The 23,169-nt window shown below is 29.4% G+C and overlaps 1 protein-coding gene across 7 annotated transcripts in view; it reads right to left on the bottom strand.

Annotated features, from left to right (window-relative positions):
• Positions 1–23,169, bottom strand: part of LOC129985194 (probable nuclear hormone receptor HR38) — an 86,934-nt gene that overhangs the window by 16,599 nt on the left and 47,166 nt on the right. Inside the window, exons 1-3 of one of the 7 annotated variants that reach the window (XM_056095126.1) lie at positions 21,237–21,471; positions 20,076–20,339; positions 1,006–1,187 (exon numbers count right to left, since the gene is read on the bottom strand). In XM_056095126.1, coding sequence (XP_055951101.1) covers positions 1,006–1,187; positions 20,076–20,232 — 339 coding nt within the window. In that variant the 5' untranslated portion in view covers positions 20,233–20,339; positions 21,237–21,471. Of the gene's footprint in view, positions 1–1,005; positions 1,188–1,809; positions 1,916–3,205; positions 3,991–4,647; positions 4,946–5,756; positions 5,999–20,075; positions 20,340–21,236; positions 21,472–23,169 lie in introns of those variants that run through there. The other 6 variants (XM_056095127.1, XM_056095129.1, XM_056095130.1 and 3 more) reach the window with 6 other exon arrangements.

Raw genomic sequence — 23,169 nt, 5'->3', positions numbered from 1 at the left:
ACTTTATATTTTTTATAATTTATAAAAAGAAAAAGAATCCCAAGATTATAGTAGAACGAGGTGAGTAGCAGAATAAAAAATGTCATACAGTATTTTGCACTCATGTTGGCATCGATTAGTATCATAGCAATGAATTGATGATTTTTAGTGTTTATCAGCAGAATGCATCTGTGCTGATACTTTCTCCAATGGGCCCAATTTCTCTTCATATGAATTGAAAATGATATTTTTTAATGATAACGATAAAAAAATTCTTCAAAGTATGAAATACATATTCTTTCATCAATATTTAGTTTAGATTTAGCGTACATTTTAGTAACAAAGAAATAAATATCGATTGAACAAAGAAAAAGAGAAAATATATTTATCAAGACTTTAAAGAAATTAATTTTAAATATTTTTCCTACTTACCAAATAATTTCTCTTAATTTTTTGATTAAAATTAAATTAATAAAATAGGGTATAACAAGTTGTTATAATGATGTTTTTTGTAAATATGTAATAAACATAAAAAATGCTTTTGTGAAAAGAATTATCTGAAGTAGAAAATTAAAATACTTTGACCCGCTTCACAATCAGTTATAAAGATGGTTGAATGAAAAAAACAAGAAACAAGACGGTGCCATTATAGGACAATAGGCCCTCTAAGAAAATTTGACTTGAAACTTTTAAATGTTGTAAACATGTGAAAATCTGTTTAAGTGCATTGCTATGTAAAATCTGTAAGAAAGAATACAAACTTCCGCTAAATGTCTAAAGATTAATGGTGACTTCAATTATCATCCATTGTTTTTATCATTGGCCAATCTCCAGAGTTCTGCAGTTGCCAATCTAAGTGACTGAATAGTTTGGGCTCGAAATTAAGAACAATCAAAGTGTTTTGGTGATGGATTGAACGAATTGTTTGGGTGGATGAAACGAGATATAGACATTTTTAGATCATAGATCATGTGATCACGATACTTTTAGAGCAGTGTCATGTGACATCCAGAAATGAAGACCTACCTGTGGCTGTTGAAGTAGAAGCATGGTGACGGGAGCGTCTGTGGTTACCGTCGCTGTGGTTGTTGTTGTGGTCGTGGTTCCACTGTCGCTGCTGGTGACAAGGCTCGATGTCGAGGCCGGTTCGCTGGGGCTCTCACTTGTCCTGCAGCCAGTGGCCGACTCTCGACTCGTCAGCTCGGGGGCTGCAATGAAAAATTGGAGAATGTCAGGACATATTCCGGCGGATTTAAGCATGCTTCTAGTCAATGGAGATCTTTGACCCTGTCCAGTCAGGTACAGACTTACCATCAAATCTGCATTTATTGGAAGAAGGATAATTTATGCTCTTGGGATTACACACTGTGAGTGTAAGTTAATATTTTATTTTTTAGACTAGTGAAGAAGTTGGGGGAGGGGGTTGTAGAAGTAAAGAGAGAAAGAATGAGAAATTTCAGAAGGTAAGGGAAAGAAATAGATAAAAAGACAAATTTGTAGGTGAAATATATATTAAGAAAATATTTGATCTCTTTCTGAGGAAATATAAAAAAAAAGAAGAAGAAAAAAAAAAAACCCAAAAGAAATTGGCTTGTAAATTATTCATCGAGTATTAAATGAAAACATTTCTATATCAAAAAAAGAAAAAAGATTTAAATAAGATTCTCCTTTTCTTTCGACTTCATGTTCATATTTCACAAGTACACAAAGGCTATCACAAAACATCAGAGCGTGCACATGTATCATTTCCGAAATTTACAATATTGACAGAAAATAAAAAAGCAAACAAAATGCACACAATACCGCAGTCATAATGAATAAAACACTTACTGCTGTAAGCGGCGAGCAGCAGATCTGCCAACCACTGGTATAGCTTTTCATGCGATGAGCAATACATAAAGTGTCCTCCAGAGTCTGGGGGGAGTGAGTGAAGATTCTGAGAAAGGGAATCACTCATCAAAATTACGTTCCAGGCATACACCAACTCCGCAATTTTAATGGCTCGTCAAGAGCAACACTTGTTTACAAACACAATATTTATCTCTTAAAATGTGGCACTTCTGGACATCGAGAGTCAGTTTTTGACGACATTTCATTTGTAGATACTCAGGATTTTTTTTTTTTTTTTGCAGAATGTTCAAAATATTATTTATTCACGCAGTCATTGTAATATTTATTATCAATCTAATCACTACAAAAATTAGTGGAAATGTGTGACGTTTTAAAATTCTTATTTATTACGATTGTTTTAGGCCCTATCCATGATGTCTTTAATTTATTTAAATTTAAATCTCTTTTTGAATTTAATGAGGGCTATTTTGAAACGATCTGGCCAATTTTGAGCTGTGTTCAGATGATGAGCACACTGCTTAAGCCAGCAACTCTCTCTTTAAATTTTTCATGCCATACCAGAGGGAAGACCTTGACGAAATATGACTATGGGAAAATCCATTTAGAATTCATAACTCTGATCTCAAAGCCGAGTGTGTGCACTTGTTTCTTTCATATTTACAATATTTTTAAGTTTCACTCAATATTTTTCATCTTTTCTAGCCCCCCCCCAAAAAAAAATAATGAGCCCTTACATTTGATAACACAAATTTTTTGTAACATCAAAATTATTAATATATAAATAAGAAGATAAAAATTTTTCCCTATTTAAATAATGAAATATTGAAATCTTGTCAATTTTTCACATTCAATTTCTCAAAAATAGATTTCAATAATTTTTCAAGAACAGCATTTTTAAAACTACATTACAATATTTTATGTTGCTACACCAAAATATCGCATATAATTTTTTTCAAAATTTATCATTTGTTTTAGGACATTCATTTGCAAATGTATAAAAATATTCATTAATATGCACATGAATTACTAAAATTAAATCGTGGATCATATTCACAATTAATATTTTCTTTTATTTCCTTTCCTTCTCATGGACCATCAATTAAAAAAAGCTTGATAAACAATGAGGGTTTTTATCATTTAATTAAGCGAAATTTAAATATTATTTTTAAGATAGAAGTCCATTAAAATTTCAGCTAATGAAAAAAAAATTGTAAAATTATATAAAAAATATCGGTAAAAAAAACATACAATATTTTTTCATGAAAAACGTTTTAATACATCCACATTTATCAATAGTTCGGAAACAACGGTAACCTCAGAAAACCCATGCAAGACAAATCTACTTCTAGTTTATTTTAAGACTTAAACCACTCACTTGCAATCAAAATGTGAGAGAACCGCAACCCTTTGGCGAAATTTTTATCGTCTAGCAAAAGAATCATCTTATTTCGGCACCGCATCAGAGAGTGACACATTGCTCCCTTACTCTTGGAATTTTGCCGTCATCTGTCCCATACCAGCCAAAACAAGGCACCTGCCCACCCAACCTTGGGAAGAAATAGCTCGGACTTCAAGAGTCCCATTCTAAAAATAGAAACACGGCAACAACATCGATTCGTTGTGACGTAATAGGCAGAGGAGGAGTTACTATTTCGGGAACCTTTGACGTCATGACTCTTCGTGCGTAAGTTTCGATTCTCTATTTAATAAGAAGAGATGGCGTCACTGGGTGCTATAAACAAAGAGGGACTGGCGCCAAAGTCCCGTACTGGATTCGTAGCCCTGGTTTCTAATACACGACTGGCAGGAATCCATAGTTTTCGTTTGTATTCCAGGGTCGAGAACAGTGTATTACTGCACTAGTTTACTTGCAGTAGTAAGTTTATTGTTTGGGGGTGGTGCTTGCCAAAAGACCGCCTTTTTAGAGCAGTGGTTGCATCTAATAAAGAGTTTAGACTATATTTTGGAAAGTCAAATTCCGAAATATTTCCTTCTAAATGGAACATTTAAGGTGTTTTCAAACCTCCAGTGTTTAAAATGAATAATTTATTAAAAGCGTTTTGAGTCAACCAATTTAAATATTATAAAAATGAAAATAAATAGGAATACTTTCGGGTCTTTCTTTCCGATTTGTTTTCGAACTGATGAGCAGTTTTAGAATGATATCAATTTTAGTTAATATGCTTTTTAAAGAAAGAATATTTTTTTTTTTTTTAAAAAGGGGAATTTACATAATTAATTATAGTTTAACGAAAAACAATTTAATTTTTAATGCAATTTTAAAATCTTACTTTGTTGCTCATTATTATTAGAATTAAAGGATTTTTTGTTTGTTATTTGATATTATATGAATTTTTTAAAAATGCAAATAAGTAGGTTTTCAAATATATTCTTATGCATGCAGTAAAAATAAATATCTATTTATGAAGTTTTTTTTTTTTTTTTTTTTTTTTTTACAATTAAAATGCTTTAAAACATTCAAATAAAAGGAACATATCAAATTTGAACAAAAGTGAAAAGAAGCGTTAAGACGTAAACTGGTGCATATTTCTTTCATACAAACATCAAGCTTAAAAATAGCCATTGAATAGTCAAATTTATTAAAACTGCTGAATAAGTGAACATTTAAAGCTATATAAATTTTTTTGTATTCAATGGATTGTTAAGATTTTACATAAAATATATATTTCGCAATTATGCATTAAATCTTTTAAGCAAATAAATTTAGCTAATTAAGACTGCAATTAATACTGTATAATACTGGATATGCAAAAAGCATTAATATCATGCAAAGAATTATTTTCCAAAACCACTCACTTAATGATTCTCTGTAGAGCAAGAAACATTTCTGCGATTTTTAATGAACGGAAATTCCCTCTCTTTTGTCAGAATAACGCACGCCGCGACTGGAACCACCCGCGTACATTGAAACGTCACACCAAGCCCACCCGATCGATTGAGAGGAAGGAAGGAACCAATCCCGTTACGGAGAGGAAGATGACAGAACGCGTTTGACGTCATAGAAGACGTCACGAGAGCAGCCAACGGCACAGCTGAGATTGCGTTTTGCGGAATGCATAATCTCCGGAATACTACAAGGAACGATTTGGAGGAATTTTTTTTTTTTACGGATTTATTTAAGATAAGTGCCACAATTAGAATTTTAAGCAATACTTTGATGTTCTTTAGAATAATATGAGATAAAATAAATTAAAGCATTTAAGTGAAATATATAAACAAATATAAAATATGTTATTAAATTTAAAATAAAGCAAAATCAGCATATTGGTTTTTAAATGTTAGTATTCTAGGCTAGCATCGTTAATTTCTAATTTTATCACTTTAGATTAGAACAGTTAAGTAATTCCATAGTTTAATAAAAATTTTCAAATAGACATTAATAAAAAAAGCAAACAACAACTACTATTGCACATAATACTCATAAATAAATAATAATATTACACTGCATATAAGATAGCATGGTTTAGTTTAAATAAAAAGTTATTTTACATGTTTGGAGTAAATAAATGATAGAACATATGGGAGTGCATATATTTTAAATAAAGCATGAAAGCGGTTAAAGATTAAGAAATACAACATGCATTTAGCATTGAAACAAGAATTTTTAGAGAAGCGGACATAAGAAACTAATCGCATGATCTTAAACAAGTATAAATGCAAAGAATTAAAACATCAGAATGCGTCGAAATGTTAACAACAGTTTAATAAGTTTAGATAAAATAGAAATCGGAATCCAATATAAATTTCAATAACGTATTAAAAAGACTTTTTTTTTAAACAAAGGTTAAAGTGTAGATACCAAATACTCTCTTAAATTTTTATAGGAGCTTCGGAGAGTTAAAATATTTAAAACTAGTATTCCGAAACTCCGCGCATTATTAATCAGAAAATTAACCATTACTCACATGTAACTAGCAGATCGACTCGCACTCGATACGAAGTAAACAAAACACCAGATGCATTCTCCGAAGAAATAGCCAATATTTATGTAGTCCACTTCACGATGGCTATGATCCAAATCAAGATATTCCAATAAAGTTCCAAATGCTTTTGAGATTCCAACACGTGTGTTTAAATCTCTAAAAACTTTGCAGCTATGAGCTAGGGGTGCTTACTGTTTCACATTCTACCACTGAATACTCTCCGATCGTCGTCCGCTCCACTATATATTTCCCACATCCCATCTTTTTGCAGGGCTCATGACGTAGGATCCGGCTCTTACGTCACAACGACGTCGCGCCCAATGGAAAACTATTAGGCAGAGTACAGGTGGCTCGTGTAGTGGATGGCTACGTCACGGACATGACGTCAAATCGCTTAGCCAACTGTAGAATCGATGGGATCGCGTCACTCAGCGGCTCTTAGCTGATTGTGTTCCGTACCGTTGCCCGGGCAACGATTGCTGCCTGCGACTTTTATTTGCAGGAATAATAACAGTTAAGAGTACAGAAGGAATGCGACGGATTCCAAAATATCCGGAACTGTTTGTGTTCCGACGGAAGCGAAGTTCTTTTTTTTCTGCCGCGTGTTTGCGTGGAGATTTCGCACCTGCTTGGGTTTCGGTGCGCGGTTTTGTCACGATGCAAGCGTGATTTTAGTGCGTGTAAAAGAGTTTTGAGTAGCCGATTGGCAAGTTTGGAGTCGTCTTCTTTCATAACGCACGCGGGGATCTTATGAAATGAATACAAATACGAAATCGAAACTGCATGTAGTGTTGCGCTTTCACGGTTATTATAAAGCATCATTGCAATGAGCATTGCAACCACGAATAAGTTTGATTTTGCAACAATATTTTGTTCTAATTTGAAAGCTAACTTAACAAAAGGTTGTTTTGAAAGAATTTTACAGGAATGACATCTCACGTGGACCCACGAACGACTGCTTAGCCTATGGAATAATATAAGTTTCTCCAATTGTCTTGATTACTATTTACATGCAAAACATCTTCTAGATACTCTTTCAATTATGTAAAGCATTATTTATATGCAAAGCCATAACAAAGCGTGCGTAATAATTGAAACGCGATTTCAGCGGATCCTGAGATTACAAAATAAAGAATTGACCCTTTTTAAAAACTTAATAATAAAACGAGCTTAAAAATTTCAAGTATTTAATATGTAAATTTATATTAATAATTAATATATAACTAAAGCAATACATTATGTATTTAAAAAATCATCATTTCCCGACTATGCTATTTCCAAAATATTGACAACGATTTCTACAAAAATTGTGTTCCTAAATTCTTGGTTTCAATTGTACCTTTAATCAAATTCTCCAATTTCGTAATTTAGTTTTCTTAGAACAAATGATAAAAAAGGATATTTGTAATTTAACAGATGGCAGTTCCGTTTTGTAGGGAATCAAGATCTCCACTTGTTGTTTGGGTTTGAAATCAGAAAGTATTGTAGTTGTATTGTCCCAGTGACACAAGGCAATTCCACTGAACCAGTTACACTGTTATGTTTGCTTCACTGCGTACGGGGTATTCAAGCGATAAAAACAGTTTGACAGAGCTATTATTTGCAGAATGCATTTTTGAGCAATAAATGTATTCAGTTTTTAAAGTGTAAGTTAAAAGATATTTCTCATGACAATAACTTTAATTGCAAATTTCAAAATTTGAAAGAGTTATATTTTTTATTAGACTGTATATCATAATCTAATATTTTATAAAAAAAACGAAAGTGCTTAAAATACATATGCAACAAATGTATTTTAAACATTTTTAAATTTGCTGGTTTACGGAATTAATGAAATGTTTAATTTTTCATTATTTGTGAAAAGGCAAAAAAGTACTCCCCATTTTTTTTTCGTCATAGGGAGTTATGGGTGCCTTCCAATCTCTGAGATTATTTATACTTGTTTGCATTCATTTGCAAAAATCTATCCATTATATATAAGATGATAAAATAAAAAAAAGGCGCAAAAATATCTATTGGGGGATTAAATTAAAGACAGATTAGTTTCTATAACAGAAATGAAATTCTCACGGGTGAGTAGTATAGCGTTTGCACAACTTCTAAGGAGAAAGTGAATGTCGTTGCCATTATAATACGATCGGAACATCAAAAATCAAATAAATAAAATAAAATAAAATAAAAATAAACAAAAAGTACTGCATTGACGAAATAAATAGATAAATAATTCTGAAACAGTAAACTTTGGGTAAGTTGAGTTCAGCTACAAATACACATTGTCGATTTTTCTGTCGTTTTTTATAGAAGAGAAGCAGAATTGATATGTTGAAAATGGATGTAGCTAAAAAAACAAACAAACAAGAAATTTAATTTAAAAGTGTCCCATTTTTTAGGGAACGTTTAGTTCTTCCGATTATCTTATTTTTGAAAGAACTTTTTTCCTTTGAAACCAAAGAATTTTGAATTAGCCACATTATGTAACGAAGTAAACAGAAAAATTTCAACAATTTTTCAATGATAAAAGAATGAAGAAAAACTAATAGTATCTTTATAGTTAAAAATGTTAAGGAAATAGGTCGGTCGCATTATTGAAAAAAAAAAAAAAGATCGTTTTCACAATTGTTGCATATAAATAATGATTAAAAAATATCTTCTCGAGATTATTTTTTTTACAGAATAATTAAAAATCATTTGCAGTCGTAAGATGGAGAATAAATAAAATTTTTAAATATAAATAGAAAAAGATCAAAGCGAAGAAATTCTTATATTATGTTAATTGTAACTTGGGACTTTATAGATTGTGATAAACATAACTAGGCATGGCATATACATACTTTTTAAAACAAGTTTAATTTATTAGCGTCCCATCTGGAAGAAACACGAGGCTATTTTGGACAGATCTCGCAATCGACGATACCTACACCAACATTCCCATCTCTAAACTTCTGCACCACGCCATTGTGAGGACGTTTGAGTCTTCTATGTCAAATTTAACTTATCAAAGGTCCCAAAACCCAACTGATATTGGGATTCGAATAATCCAGCTTCAATCTACACGTTATCTGAAACTATATTACGTCGTCGAGTCCTTTTGGCGGGAAGAATCTACAATTAAAGCCGTTTTATTCTATTTATATCAAAGTTAAAAAAGGCGATAACAGCACACATTTTTCTTAACTTACTCCCACGTTTATCAAAAGTTAACCACGATTGTTTCGCACAAAAGAATCCGATAAAATATCTCGGAAAAATTTCGCGCGTGGGCACAGCTGCTCGCCTGTAATTGAAGACGTTTTTCTGAATTAAAGTTCGATCAATCAAGGTTACGTTGCTCGCATGCCTTCGGATGTTGTAAATAGTATAAAAGTATAAAGATAGTAAGAAATTGAGTTGACTTTGTAATTTCAGGAAATCGTTTATTTGGTTTAATATTTGTAGTACATTATGCTTCTATTTACTGCCGCAAACAGCGCCAGTAGAGTATTAAGAAATAATAAAGGCTGGATATTTTTAGTTTAATATTTGATTTATAGTAAATGCATATAAAAAAGTCTTTCACAGTTTTGGGCAAAAAGAACAATTCGTTTTCAAGAAATGATTTGAATATTTACCTCATTTTTTTTTTTCGAATTAAGGTTAGAAATTATATCAATTTTAGAATGTTTTTGGTATTTTTTTCGATTTTGATGATAATCATATTTAAATAATAATATATTTCCCTTCATTGTGAGATATTTGATTTTCATGCTTGATCTATTATTGTCTTCAAAAGATATCTTTTATTGAAACAATAAAAGATTCATACCATTTAAAATTTTTAATAAATGATGTCAAGCTCTTTGATTGGCATTTGATCAGGCACACCAAAATTGAGTCTACACATCCTCAGTGGCAGATTTTAACCTGATTAGGTTCCTTTATAGGTCCATTTAAGAACTTAATTTAATATATATTACGCTTGTTTACTCGGATAATTTTCTTGGGGAGGGTCACTAAGAAAGTGAGAGTACTAAGTTACAGTTGGTGGGGCTTATACGTAAATCCGCAAGTCCGATACTGTACATACTAATAAATTGTATTGTATATGCATGGTAAACAGATCTATAAACGAATTTGAATTCATTTTGAAATTCTTCAATGCAAATAATGATTATATTCATTTTACTAAGAATTCAAAATCTAATATATTAGGTATCAAATTATTTAAATTAACAGAATTTACTAACCTCTTAACGAATAACAGTAGGCATTTGAAATTAATACTTTAAATACAACAATAATAAAAATGTACAATCAACTTTATAGTTTTTGTATTAATAACAGTAATGATATTTTATCTTGAGTTAGACGATAGAGAACAACTCAGACAATGACCGAACGCAAGACAGTTATGGATTGTGTTATTGAAGGATATATGTTACTCCTTTATGGGGTAATAGCTTTTCCTAAAGTATAAAGAAGTTGATAGTTAGTTAGGAAAGACATTGATAAAGAATACCGACGTCAACTGATTAGAATTACGATGAAGATTTGTGATATAATTTTGAGCTATTTTAGTTGTATTGTGCACTTTTATATATTTCTTTCGAAAAAATATTTGAATCACGCATTACTTATGGATTGTCATTGAAAAAGATCTCCCAAAATCATTTTGGGAAAAAGATACACCAAAATGATCTAAGTAATGCAGGATATTTCGACCATAAAACTTTCATAATAGTTTTCACTGATGCATTTATCAATAATACTCATAAAAATAATAAATAGCAAATGAAATATAAGGAAAAAGAAAATGCATTTATAAAAATAAATTAAAGTGTTTTTAAGTATTTTCAGGTATTACTAGGATATTTGTATTTCATTTTAAACCAAGTCTCTTGGCAATATGGCATTATTCATCTAATATAGTATTGGATGGCTACAAAATAATTTTTCCTGTTTGTCGGCAGATAACTGAACGGAACGTAGCCAAATTTCATATACACATTAAAGAAGGCATTTAACATGAATTTCCTCAAGAAATGCAGCGACAGAAGTTGCCGATAGGAGACATTAGCGTTAAACGAACAAAAAAAAAAAAAAAAAAAAAAAAAAAACCGGGTTAGTATTGTAATGAAGAAATGGAAAATCGATTACACAGAATCTCATTAATTTTCAAGTGATAGAACGATGATTGAAAGATCAACAAAGTAAAACTCACGAAAATAACCTTTTATGAATCAAAATTAAGGTGACAGGGCTTACATTCAATATTTTCAATGTACTGACTTTCACTTTGTACAAAATCTTGTATCGGTGATTTTTTAGTATAATTTTTTTCTACGGAATTCATCTTACCATGGCTTCTATAGTTTCTATATGAAATTTGGTTTCATTTGATTTATTAATTTTAGCTGAAGCCTCAAAGCACAAAAACTTTATTTTATGACCACCCTGCATTATTTTTAATAATATTTTGATCAAATATTTAAAGCAAATAAATGAAGACAGATCCAAAACGGGGGGAGTTCACGGTAAATATGTCAAATACTGCTCGTCAATTTAATTTTGAGATACATGACGCTCTAGTATAGAAGTAAAAAGGGAAATGAGATGTCACAATACAATTTAAATCAAAATATATGCAATTAGGTGTCATATTGCATTTAGCTTCCCATGTGAATTTCACTTTTCATAATCTATTAGATAAAATGTGATATTTCTATGGTATATTACAAGTATTACATTTTTCTGACGCTTAAAAGCATTGCATTTATAACAAGACATCAACATATATTCACTCTTTTGCACAGTTATATATTATGATTGGACAATTTAAAATAAAATAGGCCTGTAAAATATAATAATTTACGATATTTCTTTCCTCCTATATTTTAATTGTTTATTTCACCAGTATTGGAAAGCGAGGTAAATATGCATAAATGTGTAATTGCAACTCTATTCTCATGATGATATACCATAGATCTTATCTTTTGGCGTATGTTTTTCCAGCCAGATCAGCGATAAACAGTGCCAAAAAGGATTCTCTTAAGAATTTGATAAACTGCAACCGCTATACTACACGTTGCTGTGGAATGATCCCAGAAATTTCATGACGTCACTATAACGAAATCGATCACAGGTATGCGAGGACATGCGCATATACCTTAGCTGCACGAACAAATATAGATGTATATGGGAATAGAGGGTGCTATTTTGAAGTACTGGTAGTTATGACGTAGCTTTCCAATTAAACTACGGATTGGTTTTAAAACTGTTTGATTCTGTGACGTCACAGATTTGATGACGTAAAGACAGGAAGGGAAATAGGAAACAAGAAAATTTTCTATTATTAACTCCTTTTTCCCAATTTATCTCTTTTCATTAACTCAGATGAATGCGCGGTCTTTTTTTGATCAGAAAATTATTCTTCTGAAAATAGGGAATCGATTTTATTCCTAAAGAGGAAGTTCGTCCATTTGGAATCCATTTATCAAAAGTAAAACTTGGTTACCAAAAATAGCGACATTTCAAAGATTTTTGTGGATGAAATGTGTGGGCAGGAAATTATAGAAGATAAACTTTCCCCCCTCTTGCAGCAGTTAATTAAATGGGGGGGGGGGTCTGCTGAGAAAAATGAATGCGTGGAGTTATTTTTAGATGTAACATCGTTATTTTTGCTATGTCTTCCATTAATATGCTTATTAATTTTTTGAGACTGAATTTTTGCTTACGATTAAATAAGAAGTGTGTTTAAAAGCTATCTCAAAGTATATATAATATTGTTTTTATTTATAAAGATAAATTATTAGAATACGAGTTTATTTTTATTTTTTCTAATGTTTATTGATTAAAACATTAATTTTGCTAATGTAGTATTGATTAAACTAAAAAACAATCTTTTATGTTCTGAATTTTTTATAAATTTCTTATCTTGAACTAGGAAAATATTAGCAGAGTCTTTAAATTTCTTATCTTTAATTGGAAGAATACTAGCAAAGTCTTTGTTTCATGACTAAATAAGAGGATAGTATAGAGACCCGATATCACTGAAAATCTGCTAAAAAGTGGGCCTCTAACAAATTAATAATGAATTAAATGGGCAAAGTAGACAGGGCTTAGAGGCCCTGCAATGTTAGGAGATCAGCAAAATTTAAATATATTTTTTGCGATAATTTTTTAAATTTATTTAATTTTATCCATTTACTTTACAATGGATGCGCTCTCGAACTGATTCAAATCAAAATCACACGTCATCACGAATATTTTTCTAATAATTATCATTTAAGAGTTTTATATTATGCTCTTTAAAAGCCCTAAAATATATATTACTTCGTCATTAAAAAATATGTTTGGTTCTATTATTAGATAATATATAAATTATGTACAAAAGTTTTCTTTTCTGTATTATTTCTTTTGAAATTACTTAAACATTTGAATCTTTGTTTTTTATGAATACTGATTTAGATTTTCTCGAAAAGGATCCGTAATTATATATTTTGCCAGATTTGCTACATAAAAGTACATATATAGAGATTTAGAATCAACAAAAAATATCTGGTGCAGTAAGTTTCGACAAGAGGATCTGAGACTAGCATTGTTTAAGGCTCCCTAAATGATTTAATCCCGCTCTCCCTGTCACATAAATGAAGTTCAAAATGATGAGATCCGTTTAATAATAATATTAAAAAAGTTGCGCTAATTTAAACTGAATATTAATTGAAACATTGCCATACTATTCGCTTAAAAGTTATTTTTTTTCTTTATTTGGAAGCATTACTATATTTTATACTATTCCAATCAAAACATTTATCGCGAATCATTTCGTTATTAAATAAAATTCCTGTTAGAATCCGAAAGGAGGAGGTAAATTCCGTTCTTCCGAAAATTAAAGAAAAAAGAATATCACACATTCTAAAAAATTCTTGTTTTATTTTCATGAAGCATGGAGTTATGGTACTTAAAAGAGGGTGCAGATGATGATAGTTTATCAAAGTGATGTCGTATGCATTGATTCGAAAAAGCATTTCAAGATAAAATTTTTTAAAAAATCCCTTTTCATCCCATAATTTTTAAGCTTCTGTAATTACTAAAAAAATTTCACCACAAAAGTTGTTCGTTATGGTGAATTAATAATTGGTCTCAATTGGATATTTTTTTATATTTAATTCTAAGAGAGTTGAGGAGATAATTATTTCATCCCTCGCCATTTCCACCCCCTTTTAGACTGATGACCCATTTGCCATCTGTGCCAAGAGTTTCATCTCTTCTCCAGAGTATCTTTCGATAGTTCAAATTGAATTAAAATAACTCAAGTTATCTTAACCACATGGAGATAACGTTACACATTTACACATGTGTCCACTCTAATCATGACCCACTAACTGATTTCTAAACTATTAAAGATAGGCTTTACACTTTCAATCGAAAAATTATTTAAGTGATGCAAGAATTATTATTTATGTTATTTGAGCCAATAAATAAGCTTCTAAAAAAATGAATTCTAAATTTAATATCCTGTGAGTCATATTTAATAAAATATTTTTACCACATTAACACTATAAAAAGTTTTGCATTTCTGAGACTAAATATGACCAAGTTATGAAGCTTTGAATATCTCTATGTTATGGATAATTTCAAAGGACAGTGCGATGGGCAGCGTTTCCTTGTGATTGCTGTTGATTGGTATGTATTGAATATGGATAGATATCGAAATTGAAAGTATCGTAACTCGGTCAGTTTATGTTGCAGATTTGGGAATTTTTTAAAAGATGTTAATGTGCAAATATTTATGCAAGAATCTCTAATATGAAAGAATATTTCGAAAATATGACTTATAAGACCAAAAAATGATATAAAAATTTAGATTTTTTTAATTTTTCAGCATTACCTTTCTTGATTGAAGTACAATAATATATATTCTATTTTAACGTTTCATTTGGAGCATTTTTCCGATTGGAAGTGTTTGCATATCCCTAAAGGCTCATAAATTAGTCATTGAATCCTGATTAGAGTGGATAACCTTTATTTATATAGCTTTGTAACTACAGGTGATTTTTATTTCTAAGGATTATAATAAGAGAATGTTTGCGAAAATTTCTATCAAGTTCTGCCATAAGAATCATTGCAATACGTAATTTTTCTATAAAGAATCCGAAAAACCGTTTGCAACATCGAAAATAGATGCCATAAGTAAACAAATTACATTGTAAGTTAAAATAAACAAATCTTTTAATTGGCCAATGTATTTCAAAATAGAGTACCGCAGATTAGTTTAAAAAAAAGGAGAAGAAACGGTAAAAATTGTTTAATGATTGAAATTATTCTGACAATGGAATAAAGTTTTAATTTAATCAATCAATTCGTCTTGAATATCCAGAACTAAGCAATTATAAGGTACAGAAACAAAGCAAAATACTGATTATTGTAATTTTTTATGAATTAATTCTGCTTTTTAAATATGCAATTAATGGAATCAAAGTATGTGGTAAACATAAGAGCAATGACATTTATTTAACTGCGCGTTATCTTATATTTTATTATGAATCACGTCCTTTCCTTCAGCAGACGTGGGTTGGATTCCAAAATCAAACTGATTTGCCGATATGCGGTAGAGTGAGTAGAATTCTTGAACTTGAAGGTTCTTAACCTCCGAACATAAATATGTTTTAAAAATGCATCCTGATAAATGCAGATACAATGTGATTGAAGCTTACAACGAAAGTAAAGCACAATTTACATAACAATATTTAAAAAAAGTTTGAATAATGGGAAAAATCTGACTTATACGACATATTTAACTTGTTTCATGACTCCATTTTAAAGCAAGTCTTGGAAATCTAAGTTATTTACCTTTTTTTTGAGAGACTTGGAAACTTAAATCATAGTTATAATGAAAAGGAATTAAAACAAATCAGAACAATTAACTTTTTTTTTCTTATTATATCTTAACATAATTTTTAAAGCATAATATCGTCAAGTATTTTTAATGCATAATATCGTTTAATGATAAAATCGTCAAGCTGGAAACGAGACATTTCCAGCAAAAAAAGATTAATTTTCAGTTAAAAAAACCTGTTAGTAATTGAAAGCAAACATCCGTAAAACGAATGTAAAATTGAATCCAAGGTATAAAAATTTTAAAACAAAGGTAAATATATAGATAGGTAATAATCCTATACCAATTATTCCAGGATATAAACGCGGATATTTAATAAAAAGCTGGAATCTGACCTTAAGAATTCAAACCTCATCACACTGAATGAAGATGAAAAATTGGGAGAGGAAATTTAAATACACCCAGAAATATTATCATTATAAGGCAGCAGCGGTGTTTCTCCAGAAATTGAAGCGCAATCGATTGTTTTAGTGGCGGAAGAGTTAGCGACAGAGAAAAAAAGAAAGTCAGCCGATGTGGGTCAACCGAACAGACGCCCTAGACCATCGATCGGGATTGATTGATTACTGTTTCGTTTCCAAAAACACCCGCCTCCAAGAAAAGTCATCTTTAGCATAAAAAAAGAAAGGAAAAAGTTCACGTAAATGTTATTTTTATGTTAATTGAGTATAGGAATTATATTTGATGTTTCTGTGATAATTTTTGTAACTATATCTAATCTGAGAAAAGTTTCAATTATAGTTAAAAATAATAATGTGTTTTACTTGCTATTTTTTTCTGTAAGCATTAATTTTTTTTAATGTGTCCGATCTTTTTTAATATGAGTGTTCAATTATTGCAGCTCATGGTAAAGAGCTAGTTTTCGATACTTTTCCAATAAAAATTCCGCTAATTCCACCTTCAAACCCAATTTTTCCTTACAGGGAAGATTCAGAAATGCATAAGTATGTGTATATAAAGTCAGTTATGTTATAATAGTGAAACGCAACTGATTATATTATGCGTTATGTGTCGTTGATTCTGCAATTTTTATGCATTTTTTCTTTGTTATAATATTTACTGGACCTGTTCTCAGCATTTTAGTATTTGGCATTTTGATTTATTTAGTATTTGGCACTTTGATATAACTGATGCAGTTATAATAATATTTTTCTTTCAATGAAATTTTGTCGAAGTTTGGAAAGTAAAATTATGACAGACAAAAAGCGTTCTGAATTTTTATATCCATTTATTTATTTCTCAAAAATGTATTTTAGTATTAACAGAGAGTATTTGCATTTATTTTAGTTCTATTAATTAATTTTGTCTCTGCCTAAAGAAATGAAACGTCTCTTTGAGGTTGAGAATTTGTGATTTTTTTTTTCATTTGTCTAAGATTTATTACATCCTTACTAATTCTTTAGCATTTCGACGCAACTTTATTTATCCGTTTTTTTATAAATATGTTCTTGCGATAATGTTTATTAAATTTGATTCCCTTCCAAAAAAAAGAAAAGAATTCTTAATAGTTATTATCAACAAATAAGTTATTACCATAAAAATTTCAACATTCTCTTTCTTAGAATAAAGAAAGAGCTTTCTCCGCTTTTTATACATCTTTCAAAAGATATGTAGTTTTCTGTGAACCTCAGGCACTCCCACTCCCAGGTGGGAGGGAGGCAGAGGTTCAAAGAAAATTATTATTTCTCAGGGTTATTTGTTCCAGTCCTATCTCATTAAAAGTAAATCTATTAATATCATATAAGACGATAAAATAGGTTGAAAATAAAAATGCCTACCTAGTAGGATGGCCTAATAGAAGAAATTTATGCCTACAGTATAATTAAGTCAGCATTCTGTTAAAGACAGTTTATAAAAATAAAATGCACATAATATTGTTATTTAATATGCATTATAACCTTCATTCCAAAAAAAGAATTTTCGAATATTTATTTTCAAAAGAAAATTGCGCATTGACTTGAAGGTAAATTAACTTTATAAAGCAATTTGATTTATTTCTGAAAGCAAAATAAATAGTCATACACTTTCACTTCAAAGATCATAATAAAAAACAATCATAAAAAAAAAGAATTTTTTTTCAAAAGCACTTAAGTACGCGCTTAAATTTAGACATCATGCAGAAGCTTCTGGGACTTTATAAAAACAGATAGTTTTGCAAAATGTTGTCAATACGTTTTTGTCAATGTTGTCAAAATGTTTCTAAAAGCTTAAAGAGAAGTAATTAAATAAAATAGCAAGAAAACTTTGGTCTACTTGAATCTAATTTATCAATTTCAACATAAGAAAAAAAAATAAGTTGAGGAGTTTTATTTATTTTAAATGTGACAATATTAATACAATTTAGTATGAAAAATTTGGCTGAATTAACGAGAAAAATATCTGCTGACCAATTCCTTTCCTATTGATTATAATATTTTATACAAATTATAATAATATATTTTATAAAATATAATATATTATAAAAAAATTCATTGAAATGTTCAAAATCTCGAATTTACACCCTTTTATAATATTGCATTGCATATGATATAGTTTTAAATCTAGAAATTAATAATCCTAATTCAATTATTAACTGGATTTTAAATAAATAATAATGTACAATAATATAAAAAAATAATATTTTTGAATTTGATTTTTTTTTGTATCTCTTGAACAATAGGGTATTCTTTCCATCTTATCATATCGGCCATTTTTTTTAATATATTAAAATAGAGATGAACTTAATGTATATAAAACCAATTTTGACTAAATCGAACCAATACAACTGGAAGGGATTTTCGAATTCAGTTTACAGATAGCATGAGTTCTTTCGTGGTACGTCTGTAGGCTTATATAATTTTCCCTAACATTTAATTTTATGCTATTACTAACAGATTAAAATTTCATTTTTACTAAAGTATAGTTTTTTTTTTTTACTTTAAGATAAAAGTAAATTTGAGAATGGAAATATTAAAAAGTAATTTTAGATTTCAAACTGATCAATCTCAACATAAATTTATGCCCAGAATTGAGCAGCGATGAAAATCCAAATATTGTAGTATTAAGATTACTGCAAGATTGAAATTTATTTGGAAAGAAATACCTTCAGCTGAAAAAAAATATAATCCGGTACATCTGACACGATAAAACAATAAATGAGAAGAATGAAAAGATGAAAATGAGATTTGAGTATCTGTTAAACTGAAGGAAAGAAATAGAAAATAATTAATTATTAAAGACTGAAATTGCATTGAGGCATAGCGAATCGATATATGAAGTGACAAAATATACAGAAAAGAATAGAAGCGACAACAAATGTTTGCATTTTATTTAACTCTTTAATTGCAGAGCTGCTTTTTTCTAATATTGGTATAATAAAATATTTTTCGGATTAAGATTAACTTAAGAAAAGAAACTCATTTAGCTTATTGAATGAAAATTAATTTTGCATTTAAAATTAATTTACTTATTTGGTATTTAATTACCAAATCAAACCACTTCGTTATGGTTAAAGAAAGTGAAGTAACCAGTTTCTATTACAGCAATATATTTGGTGCCAAATTAAGCCATCTTTTCTAACCGTTAATTGATGATACATTATAATTTCAAAATAATAATAATAATAATAATGAATTTAATTGTTAAAATCATATTATTTGTTTTACTTACATTATTTCATTATGTTTATTCATATATTTTATATTTTCTGAAGTTGTTAAGAAATAGTAGTTCTAAACAGGAATAGTAGAACAGATTTCACTATGCAATAGCGCAGGGTCAGTAGCGCCCTAGGAAGAATAAAATTCATGCTCCCCTAAGCAAAGGAGATTCTTATGCGCCCTTTATAAATGCATGCTTCTATACAATCATGCAAAACCAAGCATAACAAAAGCAAATGTAATAATAATATTTTGTATTATTTATTACAATATACAAATAATTTTTTACCGATATTTATTTATTTATATTAAATTAAAAAAAGAAACAAAAATTTTCAATTTTGTTCGTTAGCTTGCATTTCAAATATAATTTAATTAGCATTTATATTAATACAGGTACAATTACGGTAAAATAAAGTTTCAGATTAATATTTATTATGACGGGCGGGAACAAATGATTATAGGGATGAATTTTAGAGATAAAGACGATCCTTAAAGATACCCTTAAGACAATCTTTTGTAACAACTTAAAGGTTAAACACGCCTCTTTGATATTTAAGAATTATTGAATTTGGAGATAAACATACTTCTCTCGATTTTATAAATATTTTAAAGGAAAAACGTAACGATGTAAAGCAGGAGAAAAATTAGAAATGATCAAAACAAATATACATACATAAAAACCCTATACAGCATTACAAGAAACCCGCAGTTGTATCCATCACCGTATTTTTAATTTTAGATCTGTGATGAGTGGGAAAAAAAATAGAATGCATTCTAGAATCGTACCTGTCACACGTATATCCAGGGAGCTAGATGCCCACGTGTCACGGGTTGTTTTTTGCATGTGAGGATGATCTCCGTCCATCCAGTGCATTACGTTAGGCATGTATTGATTGCGAAATAGAGTGGATGCTCCAGTAGTATTCATCAAGTAATAAGGCATTCAAGAGGCTCACGTATTTCAAAGAGTTCGTCACTGTAATGGGTCTTTCAGCAAGCAGCAAGTGAATATGCGTATTGAGTGCAGTGGAATCTGTTTGTTTACATTTTCTATGGGTAGATTCATAGAAGTTTTTAAATAAAATATGATCGTTTGTCGATAAGTGGATCGAAATATGAAGTAATTTAAACTAAATGTAATATTTCAGAATATCTATATATAATTTATAAAAGATGGCTATAGCATTTGAATAATGAAAATATTTTTTTTATAAACAATTAAATTTTGAATCAACTGTAATATGCAAAATATTTTAAAATTAAATTATATTTTTATTAAAATTAATTTTAAATTTAAATATTTGTAAATTTAATTTAAATATCTATCCAAATTTAAAATATATTTTTAAAAAAATTTAAACTAAAGCTAAACTTGGCGAATATTTTTTTTTACATGCAGTGAATATACGTCAAATTACTTTTCATAAATAAATTATTTTTCAAATAATAATTATATTGCAAGATAATGCAGTTTGACACAAAGCATATCTCTTTATAAAATAATGATTATATGTGAGATTAGTTTTCACAAAATTTCAGTTTTCAAGCAGGGTATTTTTAATTAAGTCCAGCACAATGACTACCAGATAATAGGCAATGATTATAAATCATACTAGTCTTGTATATAATAATCTTATCAAACAATGCAGGCAAATTATTTTAAATTAGTAGATGGATGAAATATCATATATTTATACGAATACAATGTGTATTATATATGTATTAATCTCAAAATATACGTTAGAGGATGTATAATCAACATAGTATGCTTTTTTAAAATCTAAATTATTAATTAACATTTCTTTAGATTAGTAGATATGGAATGAAAAATCATATATTTGCGCGAATACGAATCATATTATATACAAATTAATCGTAAGAATTAATTAAAGGATATATATAATTAAGTATGCTATTGTTTACTTAAAAATCTAAATTACTAATTACCTTTAAGTTTTCCAAAGTATTCAATGATAAAAACAATACGCAAATTCACTAGTATCCACTACAGCTGTTTACAGTTCCAGAAATTCTCACACAACACCAAAACATCCACAAATTTTACAACCGCACCGGTTGATTAATATTCACTGTGCAAAATCCGAAAACACGTGCTGTCCGCACTTACGCTACGCTGTCAAAAGAAATAGCCGCACACCCAAACTAGTTCTTTATACTTCCGCGTGCGTGCCTTGTGGTAAAACCGCGTAAAAAAACTCTCAGAGCCATCCTGCACATCCAGTTCCACTCGAATGGTTTTTCCTTCAATTTTTACTCAATGGGCATTGCATTTTCTCGTAAGATTAGCTCCCCCCACTTCCGATCACAAATTGACATCTGATTGGCGGTGACGGGGTCACGTGTAATTTTTATATTTCTTCACCTATGACGCCTACAAATCGTAACGTCGTGTGTGACGTCACGGCGACGCGTGACGTTTCAAGCCGTTTTGTTGACAAGTGCACGGGGGAAAGAAACGCATAATCGCTTCCTGTCGTTTCCCGTGATTGTTGTGATGTACGTTTTATGGCGTTTGTAATACGAATGTTTATAAGTGGCGCTTGTTAAACAGAAATCAATCGTTTTGTTTCCGGTTACTGAGTTTCTTGCATCACTATTGAATGGAGCGAAAGAGCGGAGTAAGAATAAAAACGAAGGGTGAAAGTTGTATTGCGATTTTATTCTATTAAAAGAAAATCGCGTGGTTATGTGATTGATGCGGAATGAAAAGGATAAGGATGAGTTGGTACGCTCAAATTTGGTATGGCAACGGAAAACAGAATTCCGCATCGTGGTGACGTTTTTTGTTGTGCTCAGAATTGAGTTGTGTAGTAATAAATTTTTAGTGTTTTGTTTTTCTTTCGAAATCATGTAGGTGCGTGCAATATTTTTGCAGATGGTAACAATTCGATGTTATTCTAAAAGATATTTTATTAAGGGATATTGCAATAGGATATTGTTAATAAAAGAATTGATGAACTTTCTTCAAAATATTTTAATAATTATATATAATATTTTAATAATAATATATATATATATATATATATATATATATATATCTTTTTTATTACTTTAATATTGCTTAATATATTTCATATTTATATTATATTAATATTAATACCTATTTTCGAACCCTAACTTTCTAGATTAATTTCCCACTTATAATAATAATGCATGCAAATATAGTTTTATTAAACTTTGTATTATTTATACAAAAAAAAAAAAAAAAAAAAACCCGCAGAAATCGTGAACTGTTACTGTGTGAATGAGGTAGGTATATGCATAAAGATTATAAACTAAAAAATAAAATCTAAGATTTGTCAAAAAATTGCAATTTATTGATTCAAAAATCTTTTGGTATAAAGGTAAAAGAATCGATTAGATCACTTGAAAAAATGTTTTACAAGGAGAAACAACATAAGACCGTTACACATAGATTTTAAATTGTAAATGAAAGGCCTTTATTAATAAGTTTTCAAATATATTTACAAATATTACTTTAAAGTATAATTGTAACATAATTTTAGTGCATAAGTATTTGAAATTATGCAAAAAGCGAAATATATAACATATAAATATTCTGCGAATTTTTAAAATTATTTTTTGAATTAATTAATGTATTTATTTTCTTAAAATTCATTGTTTGAGATTCGTTGAAAAACAAAACAGGGCTAAATAAAAAAAAAAAAATAAAAAAATCAGGAATTATTTAAAAAGTTTTACACATGTGCAATCAGTATTTTAGATATGTAGTTAAGTTTTCGAATGTCTTCGATGCTCTTTTTTTTTTTTTTTAATTTATACAACAATTTGTCTTTTTCATCCAAAGGGCATTATTCTGAGAGAAACTGCAATAACTATAGTTAAAAAATTTTTTGTC

This window comes from Argiope bruennichi, chromosome 9, assembly GCF_947563725.1.
Source record: "Argiope bruennichi chromosome 9, qqArgBrue1.1, whole genome shotgun sequence".
NCBI classification, from domain to species: domain Eukaryota; kingdom Metazoa; phylum Arthropoda; class Arachnida; order Araneae; family Araneidae; genus Argiope; species Argiope bruennichi.
Note: the sequence above shows the minus strand (reverse complement) of the source record. Positions and strands in the feature narration are given on the sequence as shown.